Here is a 15247-nt window from a genome sequence, read left to right on the forward strand (position 1 = left end):
AGATAAAACAGAACAACGTAACCTAATAACACTAGATCTAAAAGATCTCTAAAAGACGATCTTTGGGTTAATGGCGCTCATAAATGACAGCTTATTGATTCGTATTGTACTAATTACACTACTGACCTTTATTTACTGTATGGATACATGGATTAGTTTCCATACCCATGATATATTAAAGCATAACTTAACTTAATCTAGTTACAAACAGGATACAAATTAATCCTATAGAAACGTCCTACTGCCATCTTATGTTTGTAGCTTTCTGAGTAAATTAGTAACATGGTCAGTTTTCAATCTCTACACAGTCTTTCACCACCTACTTACTATAAGAAGTATAGACGCCCTTGAAAAGAATATGTTGGCTTTTATACAAAGTTGAGTATGATATGTTAAAACGATCTTAGACACGTAGAATAGCAAGTCACGTGACAACCATAGCCGATATAAAGTCACAATTATCAGAATTGTCTTCTGACATTATTTGGCGTTATGTAATTAGTGAAATACCACCAAAAACTGATAGCTTTTGGGATGGCTATGCAACAGCCCTTTCCAGTGCAAAATATTTACACACTCACATCATTAAAAAGTGTTCAGATCGGAATTTAGAATTTATAAGGCGGGGACATTTCTTGTACTTAAGAGCATTTGGAAAAAAGGAATATGAACACCTTGGGACACCAGGACCTTCCAAAAAGAGACCTAAAAGAAGATTTCCTCACCGTGATCAGCAAAGTAAGGTTTCTTGTAGCAGGTGAGAATCGACCAACACGAATCTCAGTGGAAAAAGCTGTCCACGTGTCGTCTTTCAAAGCGCCACAATTCACGTGTAAGTAAGATATTTTACGACATATTATTTCAGTTGTCCATTTTTCAACTCGAGAATGAAACGGGTATTTACCCTATTCCATACGAAGACATACTGCTCAAGACGCTTTACATAGGGGTTTATGTATGATTGGACTGTTGAAATGGGCTTTGGAAAACCGTTCTTCTCGTACACTAGGTGGATTATGAAAAGTATGTAGGTAAGAGCGATGTGTATTGCACCTGAATGTCTTTAGACGGAGCCTTTTTGCAATGAAAATTACGCCGCAGAGCTATTGTTAAGCTGTAAAATCGTTTTAATATAATGCCCTCAACATCATGCAAACACACATGAAAAGAAACGTGTTAGTACGAAACCAATTTATAATATATCGTAAACTAAGATAAAAAATCATAGTTAAAGAAACTAAACAGTTACGAAGCTAAATAAGCAGGAAGAAATGTTGCCGATTCACTAAGTTTTCTATAATCTAACATTAATGAAGGGTCACAAGTTTTAAACTTCTTTGAATACTGTTAAGTATGCTTTTTTTGTTGCCAATTTCCCAAGTTTAGTTAGGCAAGTAATAATAAAATTTTACATAAAATCGAAACAAAATCAGTTTGAGCCATTGGCTTATGTTCCATGCGTCTATGGTGAAAGTAAGTCATTAGGGCTACTTGTTAGTTTGACAGTTTCTTTTTTTTTAATGACTTAAACTTGGTTGAGAGGCGAAATACAATAAGGATCATTACGGAATATTCAATGCCATTTCTTAGTATAGATGAAATAATCAACATTGCTTACATTGAAACACGTACTCATAACAAGATATAAACGAAAGAAGCTTCCAGGGAAAGCTAAAATGACTTCTGTTACTAGTAAATGAAAAGCGACGGCTCACGTGTCTTTGACAACATTTGAAGTTGTGGTCTTGACAGCGAAAATTATAAACAATATGTTTTTCGATGTAATTTTGACATACCTATTATGTATTTAATGTTTATTTTTGGACTTTGTATAATTATCAGGGGATTTTTATTGTTAATACATTGTCAACTATGAACTACTTAATTTGTGTTATTTGGATTTCTTTGATAACTTAACAGTTCTCTGTTATAAATTACTTTCGACATGAATTTTCGTACGAGGTGTATACCTTAAAGCTCGCGCATAATATATTAAGATACCAATTTTTTGTTGGTGTTTCATTGAAAATGAATACGGTGATGAATTCATATATGCGAATAAATCACAAAAATCGAAATGTGTTTGTTTGTTATTAAGCACAATAAACTATCTGAGTTGTGCCCACCACGGGTATCTAAGCCTTCTGACTTAACGATGAGCCACTAGGGAACCAGAATTAAGGAAAAATTTAATTACGTTTCGTTCGAGAAAATACTTACTAAATTTCTGTAAATAATACTCGAGAAAAACAAATTTGGTTCAGTACGATAAAAGATAACATAATGAATACAGAAATACATACTAAGTTCATGTGGTTGAGCTTTACAGTCAAACAAATTATGTCTGGTTACATAATTATATCTTGCTGTGCCAGTAAGTCCATAATTAATGTTTCATGTGGTAAAACAGAAATGACGTTCGTTTTTTTTATTTTGTTAATTAAGGAATTTTATAAAAACAAATTATTAATTATTGAAACACCAGTTAATCATCCATTACTGTAAGGCATTGATTAAACATTAGAAGTTTGATGTTGCACCACATTAATTATCTCGATATGATTAAACTGAATCGTGTGATACATACATATATATAATGAAATACAATGTGTGTTTCAACATACGAAACCACAAAGCAGCACAGTATAAAGTAAACGTATTCACTATAAACTAAACTCAACATGTTTGTGTATTCCACATTTATTCCTAGTGGTAGTACTAATTTATGTGTTACATGACAACGGATAAAATATTATTGAGACAAATTTAAACAACGTGTTCAAATCATGGATATTTTCTCTATGCAATTTGTGGTAAAATATTAAGGGTAAAGTAAAGCTCGTCAGATGGAAGGAAACACTTCATATTATCGTTCTTCTTTTTTTGTTCTCTTTGATATTCCGAAACAGTTTTTGCACTTATCTCTGTACCAGCAATCACGATCCACTCTCATCTAAGAACGCACAATAATATAATCCTGTTGTCTAAGATGTTCATGTTGTAAGCTTTAGATCCTAAAATACGTCAGTTACTGAGAAAAATGTACATTTATGCTAATAGCAGTTCCTGCCAATGAAAGAAAAAAAAAATATTGTATAAAATAATGAAAATTTATCGTTTTCTTCTTTTTTGTAATGTTATAAAAAACAGAACTTTATATTTATGTGAACAAAAAATATTTCCCCTTGTGTCAAAACATCGTATAATGTTTTTAGGAAGTAAGATTTGTAATAAAGATGTTTGTACTAAATTCTATGAGATAATAATTAACTTGCACGATTTAAGTTTAAAATGATTCCCTAGAGATATTTAAATGATAAAATATAAAATGTAAAAAAACTTTAATAAATTAAAAGCCTAATTGTATTCGTATAGTTTCAGTCACTGTTTGCTAGGAGTAGCACGCCGTTCTGTAAGAAATTAATGTCGACTTACTTTTAACTACATCAGAATAATTTATTCGTACGTATACTTTCAAAGTAGGTTTCACTGGTCTGTTTAAGCTTCGATCTGGAAATAATGCAGGTGGATAATATATAGTTAAGGAATTGCTAAGAATCAGATTTTCTTTTTTAGTCACAAACAGTTGCGAAATACTGCTTTAAAGCTATTAGCTACCAACCATAGTTGTGGATTTAGAATCTTGCATTCGCAAAATCGTTTCTTATAGTACACTCGCATTTAGGCCTCCCTCTACTGACGTCATGCGCCACGTGACTAAATCTTGGAAGCTGTTTTGAAAGCCTATCGCTCAGCTCTCACTCGCCTAATACCACTGGTAGTGGTTTGTGTATGTGTATAGAGACGAGAACAAGCTTGTCACTTGAGGTGCGTAAGCGTTCCAGTTATTCCCTTCATGGTGCTAGCTACAACAGAATCACTCGTGACGTTGATTAGTAGCCTACTAGTTTATGCCCGCTACTTAAGAAGCTTAACAGGAAAGACAGGCCGAGAACCTTAATCTTGTCTCACATTCAAGCAACAAAATAAATACTCAATTTCAGTATGAGTTTAGTGCAGTTTACAATTGTAGAGCATTTTTCAGTCTTGTGATTTTATTAATGTCTAATAAAATGAGTTCTCACGTCCCATCTTCAATTATAAGAATATACTTGTTCTATCCATACCTGCTGCTGGTTACTGCTGCAAGACTTGCAGGATCTCCAGGCAACGTTCCAGATACATCTCCTATTGGTAAGACAAGTTCTTATCCACGATATTTCTTTTAAAATATTTGTCTAACCAAAAATATTTTCATTAGATAGGGATCATTACTACTTAATTTATACTATTTATTATCTGTTGTGCAAATTTAAACGGGTCTACCCTTAAAAGTTCAATAAATAACTTAATGAATCAGAAGTAAATTATTAGATTTTATATGCCTAGATTTAAATTTAAATTGTTTATTTTCCTTACTCTTACTTTCAACATTCATTCTTTGGAAATTAACCTCCTCTCAGTTGTTTCACCCATAAGTATATAAAATTCAAATAAGTTAATATTGGACTTTTCCACACTAAAACTTCTGAACGTAGAGTTTATTTTACTTATATTTTTTTAACACCAAATCCTTTGAGCACAATAAATATTCTCTAGTTATGACTTTAAACTGTAGAAATTAACTTGTATGTTTCATAACATATCTTCTTACGTTAAACAATGAATCTACGGGTAGTACAAACAGTCGAAAATGCTTGTCACTAATACAGCTATGTGTGTATATCTATTTATAATGCAAGTACTTTTTGTTTCATTTGTGAGCAGGCACGCCCTTATTCTTTATTTGGAAACAAAGATATCAATATATTATTCTACTGCTTAATGTGGTTTGAACACGTAATGTCTGATATAGCAGTTTTATCCAACAGTATAAGTTGATGGAATGTCTTCAATGTTGAAGTTGTTAGTCTATCTCGTCTTAAGCGATCAGGAAAAGCTGGAAATATTATCTATTAATGCAAATGATTATTCAAAAACAGAAACCAGGCATCTATTAATGCAAATTATTATTTAGAAACAAAAATCAGGCATGTATAAGACATTGAAAGTTTGTTTGCTTTTGACTTTTCATGCAGCTAAACAAGGGCTACCTAGGTATAGTCGTTCCTAATTTTGAAGTAGTAGACTAGAAGGAAGGAAACTAGTAACAGCATCCGTCGCCAGCTTTTGGGTTACTCTTGTCTGATAGAATAGCGAGATTTAACATTTACTTTTATAGAGCACTTTTGGAACCAAAGTATGGATAGCATTTTTGTGACAATGGGACGCAAACTATAAACCATCAGATTCACATTTCGTGTATGGACTCTGCAACACAGTTCGTAACATTTAACGCTGCTGTCCTGTGTGTAGATATACAAACATATAAAAGATATGTTAAATACAATGAAAAAACAGGTTACATTTATTATTAAAATAACAAAAATAAAGCATTGCTCTTTAGGATTTTGATAAAATGCTAACAAAAGTTATTAAACACTTTTTGTATAGTGTAAATGTGTTTTCTATATGAGACTACCAAATTAACGTGTCTCCAAATTCTTTTTTCCTGCGCTAAGCTATCAACAACCTGTTCATATTAAATATGAACAATCTTTACCAATTATTGCCCTCATTTTTGTAAAACAAGTAAATATTACACAGGACGTGTTTCCCCGAATGTTCATGTTTATTTTCATAGAAATAAAAAAAATATTGCAAATAGTTCATTCAAAATTCAGATCTGTTCCAAATTGTTTTGGAAGTCCACTCTTTGTTGTAATGAAATTTATCAAATTATTGTAAAAAAGTCTGTACATATGAAGTCGGTTTCACTTGGTTAATGATTGTAAATGCACCAAGAAATGAAAAAAAAAAAAACCTTATCCAATTAAAAATAAAAATTTATAATCTGTAAGTATATAATTAGTATTTTATAATACTGTTATATTTGACATGTTTCAATATATTTCGATCTTTGCCCTATTTTCTATAAAGGTGGTAATTTTTGCTTCTTTGTGTTACTACATCCTATTACGACTTTCTTCTAGCTTATTTAAGGTAGCTTTGACCCTCAAAACTGGGTTGATTTACATGCTAAGAAAACACTGTTAAACACTTCTTATAACCTTCAAGTTGAGCACAAAACTAAAGTATGATGTCGAAATCTCTGAAAGTACACTTTTAGTCATATATGTTATATGTATTATTAATGAGGCCAGGATAAAGAAATAAATAACATAACTGTTTTAACATCATAACTTTACTTAGGAATGATAAAAACATGTGAAAATTAATACATATGCTCTTTGTGAACATCCTCATATCTTGAAGTAAAAGAAATTTAAATTTTTTGCAACGTTAGCGAGCTAGGGGCTATTAATTTTAATTAATGCCTTCGTTAGTAGTAATTAGTCTCATAACAAGACAATTGGTAAAGATTTCTGAATTGTAGAAAACTCAAACTATGGAAGAGTGTAATATCAACAAGTGTGCTAAATCTCATGCTTATATTGGCTTTAATGGTGAAGTTATCATGCTAATAAATCGGTGACCCCAGTGATAAGTTAGCTCAACTTGAAGGTTATAAGAAGTGTTTAACAATGTTTCCTCAGCATGTAAATTTACCCAGTTTTAAGGGTCAGTGCTACCTTCAATAAGCTAGAAGAAAGTCTAATATAACTTTAAAGAGGACAACATATCCGAATTTTCATTCTGAATAAATACGTTATCTCATGACTTCGTAGATGTGTTCTAAAAATGAGATATTATTGGTTATTTCTCTGTCTTTTGTTACTTAAGAGAAAATAAAATCTGCATATATTTTCCGATCTAAAAAATGTTAATATAATCATATATGCATGTCAGTGGTTGAGGTATTATTTATGGGTTAACTTGTCAATGATATGAATAACATGATATAATGTGTTATATAAATCCCGAAGGCAGCAATAAAAGGTGTGCACATTTGCATTTTATTTGAGCCTATATATATTAGGGATTGCGTAAAATTACTCTAAGCCAACTTTTCCAAGGTACATGAAATCCCAGTTATGATTGATATTCCTCATTATCTAATATGAAGAAAAAATTACTCTACATTAACTTTTAGTCATCTTTTTTTTTTTTTTTGTTCAATTCTGAAAGAATCCCTTGAGTTGGTCATGTAGATGTTTTGTCCAGACTGCTTTAAAGTCCGTACCACCTGGTGGACGTGGAAGGCGAGGAGCAGCAGCGGAAGTGCGAAGGAAGAGAACGAAAGTTTCTAATCAGTATTTGCGTACTCAGTAATCGATTACTTAGTTATATCACGTGACATATGTGAGACAAGTCGGTAACTCGTACCTGCCGTGTTGGATACGCTGAATCAGAATTTATTTAACTTACTGTATAAAATGGAATCTGGCAATTTGAGATTTATTTTGTCACTCAACAATAGCAACAATATTTTACCTCTTCAGTTGCCAAAAATATTTTTTTTTCAATATTTCAAGAATACCAACAATATTTTACCTCTTCAGTTGCTAAAAATATTTTTTCAATATTTCAAGAATACCAACAATATTTCACCTCTTCAGTTGCAAAAAATATTTAGTTAGCGATCTTAGCGCTTGTTGATACATGCGAATATATAAACATGTAAACTTTCCAAGTGTAAACGAAAAATTAAATATGGTATAGCATGATCTACTACCTACTTGATATTATTCATAATTTTATTGAAAATAAGTATCTATGCATTTTTTTAAAAAGTAAAGAGTTCTTTATTGGTGAATGAAGGGTTTACTTTCATAATAAAAGTTTGTGTTTTCGATTATAGCTCAATACATCTATTTCTAACATAGGAGCCGGGCGCGGTTTACCGGTTAAAGTACCTGTTCTGTACATTCGAGAGTTCATGGTTCGCATCCCGTTGTCATACATAATATAGTTAGTTCCAGGAATCATGCTTTTGTTGAATTCTAGTAATTTTTGCTGTTCATATTTACATGTTGTATACCATGTCTATAATTTTAAGTAAGGATTGGACATTCGTACTTTCGAACACCAAATGAATATTTACTGCATAGTAGAAAACAATTCAGAGTTAAAGACAATACGAATGAAGTTTTAGAATAACCCGAGTGTTTAAGATGTTTTATATAAGTAAACTGTTAATTACGTGAACCAACGTCTTATCTTAATTTATCTTTCGTCTTTGAATTTTGGAGTCCGATTTTTAACATAATTGTTACATATTATGTGGCATTTGTTTTTTATTTTTTGGGCCAAGTTTGGTACAATGGTGAGGGTGCTAATTGGAGAATTGACGGCTCGCTCATAATTGCCGCAAAATTGCGCTAAACATTTTCGGGTCCTGTATGTATTATAAAAGTGACAGACAAATCCCATTATTCGACTGGAGTAAACGAAAGTTTGTTGGTAATTGCTATTGGTCAGGAACTTTCTCTTTAGCCTATCGCTAGGAACCGGGTTTTGATACCCGTGTTGGGCAGAGCGCAGATAGCCTATTTTGTAGCTTTGTGCTTAACTACGAACAAACAGTTTGAAATTAGAACATCTAACGCATACAGCTTTACGCGAATATCAAAAACAGCAAATTACTCAGACTTTTCTCATTTTATTAACTCACTAACAAATTTGAAATTTTGAGGAGGTTGTGCTTTTGTGGAGGTTTGTTCTTCATTGCGGTGTTAGAATGTCATATATTTGTAAGTAACTAGAATGCTTCTGATTTAATGATTTTAGTTTCGATACATCTTTGAACATACATGGAAAAATACATCTACAATATATTATTTGTATACTAATACCGTAAAAACTCTAATTTTGTGGCTAAAAAGGTTGCTATCTTGAAGGTAAATGTCAATAAATTGGTAAAGTCAGGTAAATACGTCCACACGTCTTAAAAGCTCTTTCCACAGAAAATGTTCACACTTTTCACACCTATCTCTGCACTTTTCGAGTGAAGAATACACAACGACCATCTCTGTTGTAACGACAATTTATAATTTTAAATAATTAAAAGAAGTGCCCTGTTGTGTAAAATTTAAAACTTGTTTATTGTCGGATATCTCTAATTTTACAGTTGATGTCGAATCTTGTTGTATTAGGCACATTATCTTTTTATTGAAATAGGAAAAATACCACACTTATGTGACCTTCCGTTGATTCAATCGGAGCCAAGTATTAGACTGAACAAAAACAAAACCATATAAACAGCATACATCCAACATGTTGTATATAAAAAAAGTAACTGGGCATCTGTTTGTCTTACTTTAAGTTAAAGAGCCCTTTAGCAGTCAGTCAAGGCCCGGCATGGCCAGGTGGTTAGGGTTCGAATCCCCGTCACACCAAACATGTTCGCCCTTTCAGCCGTGGGGTGTTATAATGTGACGGTCAATCCCACTATTTGTTGGTAAAAGAGTAACCCAAGATTTGGAGGTGGGTGGTGATGACTAACTACCTTCCCTCTAGTCTTACACTGTTAAATTAGGGACGGCTAGCGCAGATAGCCCTCGTGTAGCTTTGCGCGAAATCCATAACAAACAAACTTAGCAGTCAGTCAACGGTTTCCATCCACATTTGGCAGAGATGTAATCTAAGATCATCAATGACTTTTTGGCTTCTCTATCTTTGTTCATTTATGACTTCTATGCATATTACTTAGTAACACAACTACTTACCCTTCTTTGATTTGTTTGTTAACTTTTTTCACATGATATATAACTAAATGTAAAGTCTACATCCATTCATTGAATCTCCTTTTTATAGGATCCAATGTTTCCTTTGTTCTTCAGCATTAACGAATCGAAAACATTTGGAAATCTGATAAAATCTGTTACGTGATGCATTGTTTATGGTAAATTTTAATGTTAAATTGTCCAAAGTGGTTCGAATGCTTCGGTTTTGAATTATATACACCAATTAGCACCATCACACCGACCAAACAGTGTAGTTCGTTAAAGCTCAATAGATGTTTTTATGTTGTTTTTTTTTATTTCAGTACTTCTTCTACTTTCTTGGTTTTTCATATCAGTATCTCCATTATGATGCTTTCATTCATAAGAAGAGTGAATGCAGATATTGTATCAATTTGCATTTGTAGTTTGACAAGATGTTTCTTTGTAAGCATTTGTAAAACTTCTCCAGTTGGCTGCTATCTCAGAATTGCAAACATCTCCACTTTATTTTTTTTGAGTAATAAAATTCCAGTTCTTCAGCAATATAATTGTAACTTTCATTCTTATTCTTATTTTTATGTGAGCTTGTAAAGCAAATATTTTTTCTAACAGGTATGAGATGTTCTTCACTTTCCCTACTTAATATCATACACAAATACACCATTACTAACTTCTGGAATTCGTTTTATTTACTGGAAAATTGTCAAAGAAGAGATTGAGAAGAAAGCTGAAACTAGAATGAGTTTTGTATGAAGTGTCAGCCTTTTATACATGCGACACTTGAGGTAGTACAATGCAATAAAAAAAGGTGACTAATATTATGCAATAGGCTACTGCATATTACATCATATCAGGTAATTTTACATTTTCGTCTATTAAAATACTTAATATAAATAACTGATTAAAAGCACTGTGTGAAATAAGTCATTTTCTATGTAAATTAATAGGTCCGTATGGATCCCACCATTAATAAATGAGATTAATTGCAATATCTGCAACATTTTTTTTTTGTGAATCAATATATATTAGAGACTCTGTTAACAATTCGGTCATGGACCCACAAGCAATTTGTGGAAAATTAGTTTTAAAAGGTGATGGAGTGGAGTTCATCAGTAATTTTATGATTAAAGTGCATACACGATTTGTTTTACAGTTTGAAACTCAATAATTAGATTAACAAAAATTATGTAAGGATATTAATAAGACAAAGAATAAACTGTTAAGATTTTAATCATACACATTTTATTTCGGATCTAAGCAACTACTAAGTTTCTTATTGGAGAAAAAAAAACGGATAAAATCAATTGTATGCCGATAAAAGATACAATTCTATCAATATTCATACTATAGCAAAATTATTTTGACCACGTTTAAGAAACCTTAAAAATAATGCAATATAATATATATTGTGGTACTTTGCATTTTAATGTAATGCTTAGATAACCATAATAAACTTTATTAATAAAGCAAAGGAATACGTTTAATAATGTAGAGGGATATCTGCACATAGCATAGACAAATGTGAAGGCAGTTAGTCAACAGCATTCGCTACCATTTTTAGGGATAATATTGTCTCACTGAATAGTGAGATTTCACCTTCACTATTATAACGCAACCACCGTTCCAAAAGGTAAAATATGTTTTTGTAGAAAAAGGATCATAAAAACTCTGATTCACAGTCAGGGCGCACTAGCTACTTTGCTCGCCCGACTGCGTGTTAAGGAAAAAAATTAATCGTTTTTATTTAAATATGTTCTTAAAGCTGTTAATAATGAGAAGAAAGGAATGTCACATTTGATTGATCGTACAATCAGTTCAGTGCGTGAAGAAATCCAGTCTTCTGTCTTGTCAGCTTCCTCTCAGGTGGTGGTCGAGTGTGACATAGTGATTATCGTGCTAGGCTGGGGATCAGAAAGTCAAAATTTTATCCATGGTGTACCATAGAACACGCTCCGCACTTTCGACTGTGAGGCCGTTATAATTGTGAGAGTCAATCCTGATATCTTGTAAAGAGTAGCTTTATAATTATCATCATTCTAGTCAGCAGTTCTAAATTAGGTATGAATATGCTTAAACCCTACTGATCTCTGTCCTGGCTGTTTGACCCATGTGACGCCTAAGATATCGTTCAGGTCAAAATTATCAACCAATACCAATACTTCTCAGATGCTAAAGCATTAAAAAATGACACCGATGTTCTAATGGCAACGTGACTAATTTAGAAAATTCTTGAAAATTGCAAAACACCACCACCAACAACAACATAAGAACTAAAGCTATCTAGATTGTATTTTTGTTCTTCCGATACGCTTCAGACGAATTCCCAAACCTGGACCTTTATAAAGACATTTATTCCTTCAACATTCTAATGTTTCATTTGGTAATAATATCAAATAAAGAAAACTCCTTTTACAACATATTCTTCGAATAAATATTACCAAATTGTTCTAATGTTCGTGGTTAAGGTTGTACGTTTGAAATGTACACCAACAATGCCGTAAAGTCGGACTCTGCTTGTTTGGTTGTATCCTGGTTTGAAATATTTTATGTAAAAGGCATCTTGAGACAAAATACTACGTTAAAGAAAGAGCACCAGTTTCTATAAATTCATTATTATAACATTTGGCTGTTACATCCCATTTTATGATATGCCTTAAATTTCCATTGTTATAATTTGATAAAGAAATGAGATAAACGACAGCATGTGGAGTTATACACTCCTTGATTAATTATTTACAATATAAACCTGATATACTTTTCAAAATAATATACTCAGTTTTTCAAACTGTGCTGTTATTTTTATGTTTTTGTTGGCAGTGTGTTTGAGAGTCACGAAAAGTGTATAATAATTGTTTAAAGTTATGTATCACATTATTTTAAACAATTATTATACACTTCTCGTAACTTAAAGTTCCATTGTTATCATTTGATAGTGAAATGATTTCAGGGCATGTCTTATACACGTAATTAAAAGTGGTTAGTTATTTCAGCTTGATATTCATTCTGCATTTAGTTCAATTGAAATTAGATTTCCCGTCACAAAAAGGTTTGGTTATTCGTAGAATATTAATGGAGAGATAAAATACCTCATTATTCTTGTCATTTCGATTGCATAAGGCTCCAGTTTTATAACCCTTATCGTCTAAACCTCTCGTTAAAAAAGTAAACGTATTGGTTCCAATATTAGAACTATTTTCCCAATATCATTTTGTATGAGAATTGATATCGTCAACAGCACTTTTGTTTGTTTGTTTTGGAATTTCGCGCAAAGCTACACGAGGGCTATCTGCGCTAGCCGTCCCTAATTTAGCAGTGTAAGACTAGAGGGAAGGCAGCTAGTCATCACCACCCACCGCCAACTCTTGGGCTACTCTTTTACCAACGAATAGTGGGATTCACTGTCACGTTGTAACACCCCCACGGCTGAAAGGGCGAGCATGTTTGGTGGGATGCGGATTCGAACCCGCGACCCTCAGATTGTGAGTCGAGCGCCTTATCCACCTGGCCATGCCGGGCCAGCACTTTTGTTCTGAAGAATGAAAATCTTTATGGTATCTGACACAAATATTGCTCTGGAAATTTTGATACGTTCTTGGAAAATGTAGTGTGAAAATTACAGAAAAGGCATTACTAAGTAAATATTTAAAACGGGTTACCGAGTTTCATAGACAGATTATCCCTATATCTAATATTATTGGAAGTATTACTAGCCAGTTAATGAGAAGGCTTATTGTAAGTAATATAATGAAAGCGTCTTTTTGGATGTTGAGGATTGACTTACTTGATGCAAATAAGAAACAGTTGGTGTTTTGTGCTTCTAACATTAATGTAAGACTGTTATGTTCTGAAACATTTTTTCATTAAGTAGCTGTTTATGGAATTGTGAAGTCATTGAACCATTTTTTCACTAAGTAGCTGTTTAAGTTATTGTAAATTCATTAGCTAATGTTTTGCGAGAAAAAGTAAAACAGTTTCAAACAATAAAAATGAATGAATGTTATTTCTATAAACTGTACAAAAATATTATACAGAGAATAGCACTGGAATCATCTATTTATTTCAGTCAATGGAAAAATCGATAAAGAATAGACACCATAATTTTAAAATGAAAAAAAAACAACAACAAAAAACAGAAAATAATTGCAGAACCGTAAATGTGATGAATTGCTTCAGTTTATGAATGAGTTAGGGGTTTCTTTTGGAGTTGGTTGTTCTTACTCTGATTTCAAAGTACGCTTTTTTATTCAAGACCCGGAAATCTTTTATAATCTAGTGAGCGTGTTTTTACAGATGGTAGGTGTGGTATAATTGGTTGATTCGTTCTGCCAAAAAGTTTAATGAGAAGAATGGTTTGATATATAGAAAAATGTCGAGAGATTTATATCATGATTACACCAGATAGCTTTTGGACTATTTTATGCCAATATGTTGTTATTTCTGGCCATTTTCTAAAAATATACACTGAGTGGTCACAAATAAATAGACACCTAATTTTTCGTCATTTAACTGATTTATGCTAACTAATTTGTGTTCACAGAGCACTATATAAATGAAAATGGTCCGCACACTCAAGGTTCTCTCGATTTGTCAGATTTTTTTAGAGGAAGGATAGTTGGTCAAGCAGATGGTGGAATAAGTCAGCGGCAAATTTCGCAGAATTTGGGAATTCCGCTTTCGACAGTGAACAGAATATCGTGCAGTTCAGGAAACACGACAAGGAAACAACTGAACAACGTCCGGGTCGTCCTGGTCCATCGGAGAGGACAAAAAGGGCTGTCAAGAGGAGCGTCGAAAGATGAATAAAGTGGCAAGAGTCCTTCCTCCAATATTTCGACGTATTTCACAAAATTTATGTTGCCAACGCACTCCACTAAGCTCGATCTCCCACCAACCCAAACAGCTCCCCAAACCATCACGCTGAAACCACCATGCTTCACAGTTGGCTGCAATCTGTTGAGCCAAAACTCTTGGTGAGGCATTCTCCAGACCCATATCCTTCCACTGTCCGAAAATTGAGCGAATCTTGATTTGTCTGAGAACAATACGGTCTTCCAAAAGTCCAGAGGCTTGGTCATCATATCACTTGCCCACTTCTTTCGTCTGACTATGTTGGCAGGTCTTAATAAGGGCTTCCGTCTAGCTGCTCTGCAACGATAACCCATTCTGTGGAGAATCCGTTGAACAGATTTCGGGCTCATCCCACCAACTTTGGCCACTTCTGCAGTCGTTAATCTGGGATCCAGGGTTTCGTGGACAAGAACACAACGTTGTTCCAGGAAGATGGAGCACCGTGTCACACTGCTAGAAACACCCAAAAGTGGCAGGAAGAAAATGGTATCCAGAAGTTGCCCTGCCCGAGCCAATCTCCTGACATGAACCCCATCGAAAACCTCTGGGCCATACTCGACCGGCAAGTCAAGAAACACCAAAAACCAACTTCGAAGAGCGATCTACTCCAAGTTTTAAATCAAGAATGGGCGAAAATCCCACAATCTAAAATTGACGAGATGATTCTCACGATGCCCAAAGGATCAACGAACTCCGCGAAGAGAAAGGAAGATCTACTAGATATTAATTACATT

At 33.2% G+C, this 15247-nt stretch overlaps 1 protein-coding gene across 2 annotated transcripts in view; it reads left to right on the forward strand.

Moving 5' to 3' along the window:
* Positions 1 to 3779: 3779 nt before the first annotated feature.
* Positions 3780 to 15247, forward strand: part of LOC106460749 — a 106575-nt gene continuing 95107 nt past the window's right edge. For both annotated transcript variants that reach the window (XM_013920487.2, XM_022387750.1), the window contains exon 1: positions 3780 to 4194. In XM_013920487.2, coding sequence (XP_013775941.1) covers positions 4062 to 4194 — 133 coding nt within the window. In that variant the 5' untranslated portion in view covers positions 3780 to 4061. The remainder of the gene's footprint in view (positions 4195 to 15247) is intronic.

Source organism: Limulus polyphemus, unplaced genomic scaffold (genome assembly GCF_000517525.1).
Source record: "Limulus polyphemus unplaced genomic scaffold, Limulus_polyphemus-2.1.2 Scaffold35, whole genome shotgun sequence".
Taxonomy (NCBI): Eukaryota; Metazoa; Arthropoda; class Merostomata; order Xiphosura; family Limulidae; genus Limulus; species Limulus polyphemus.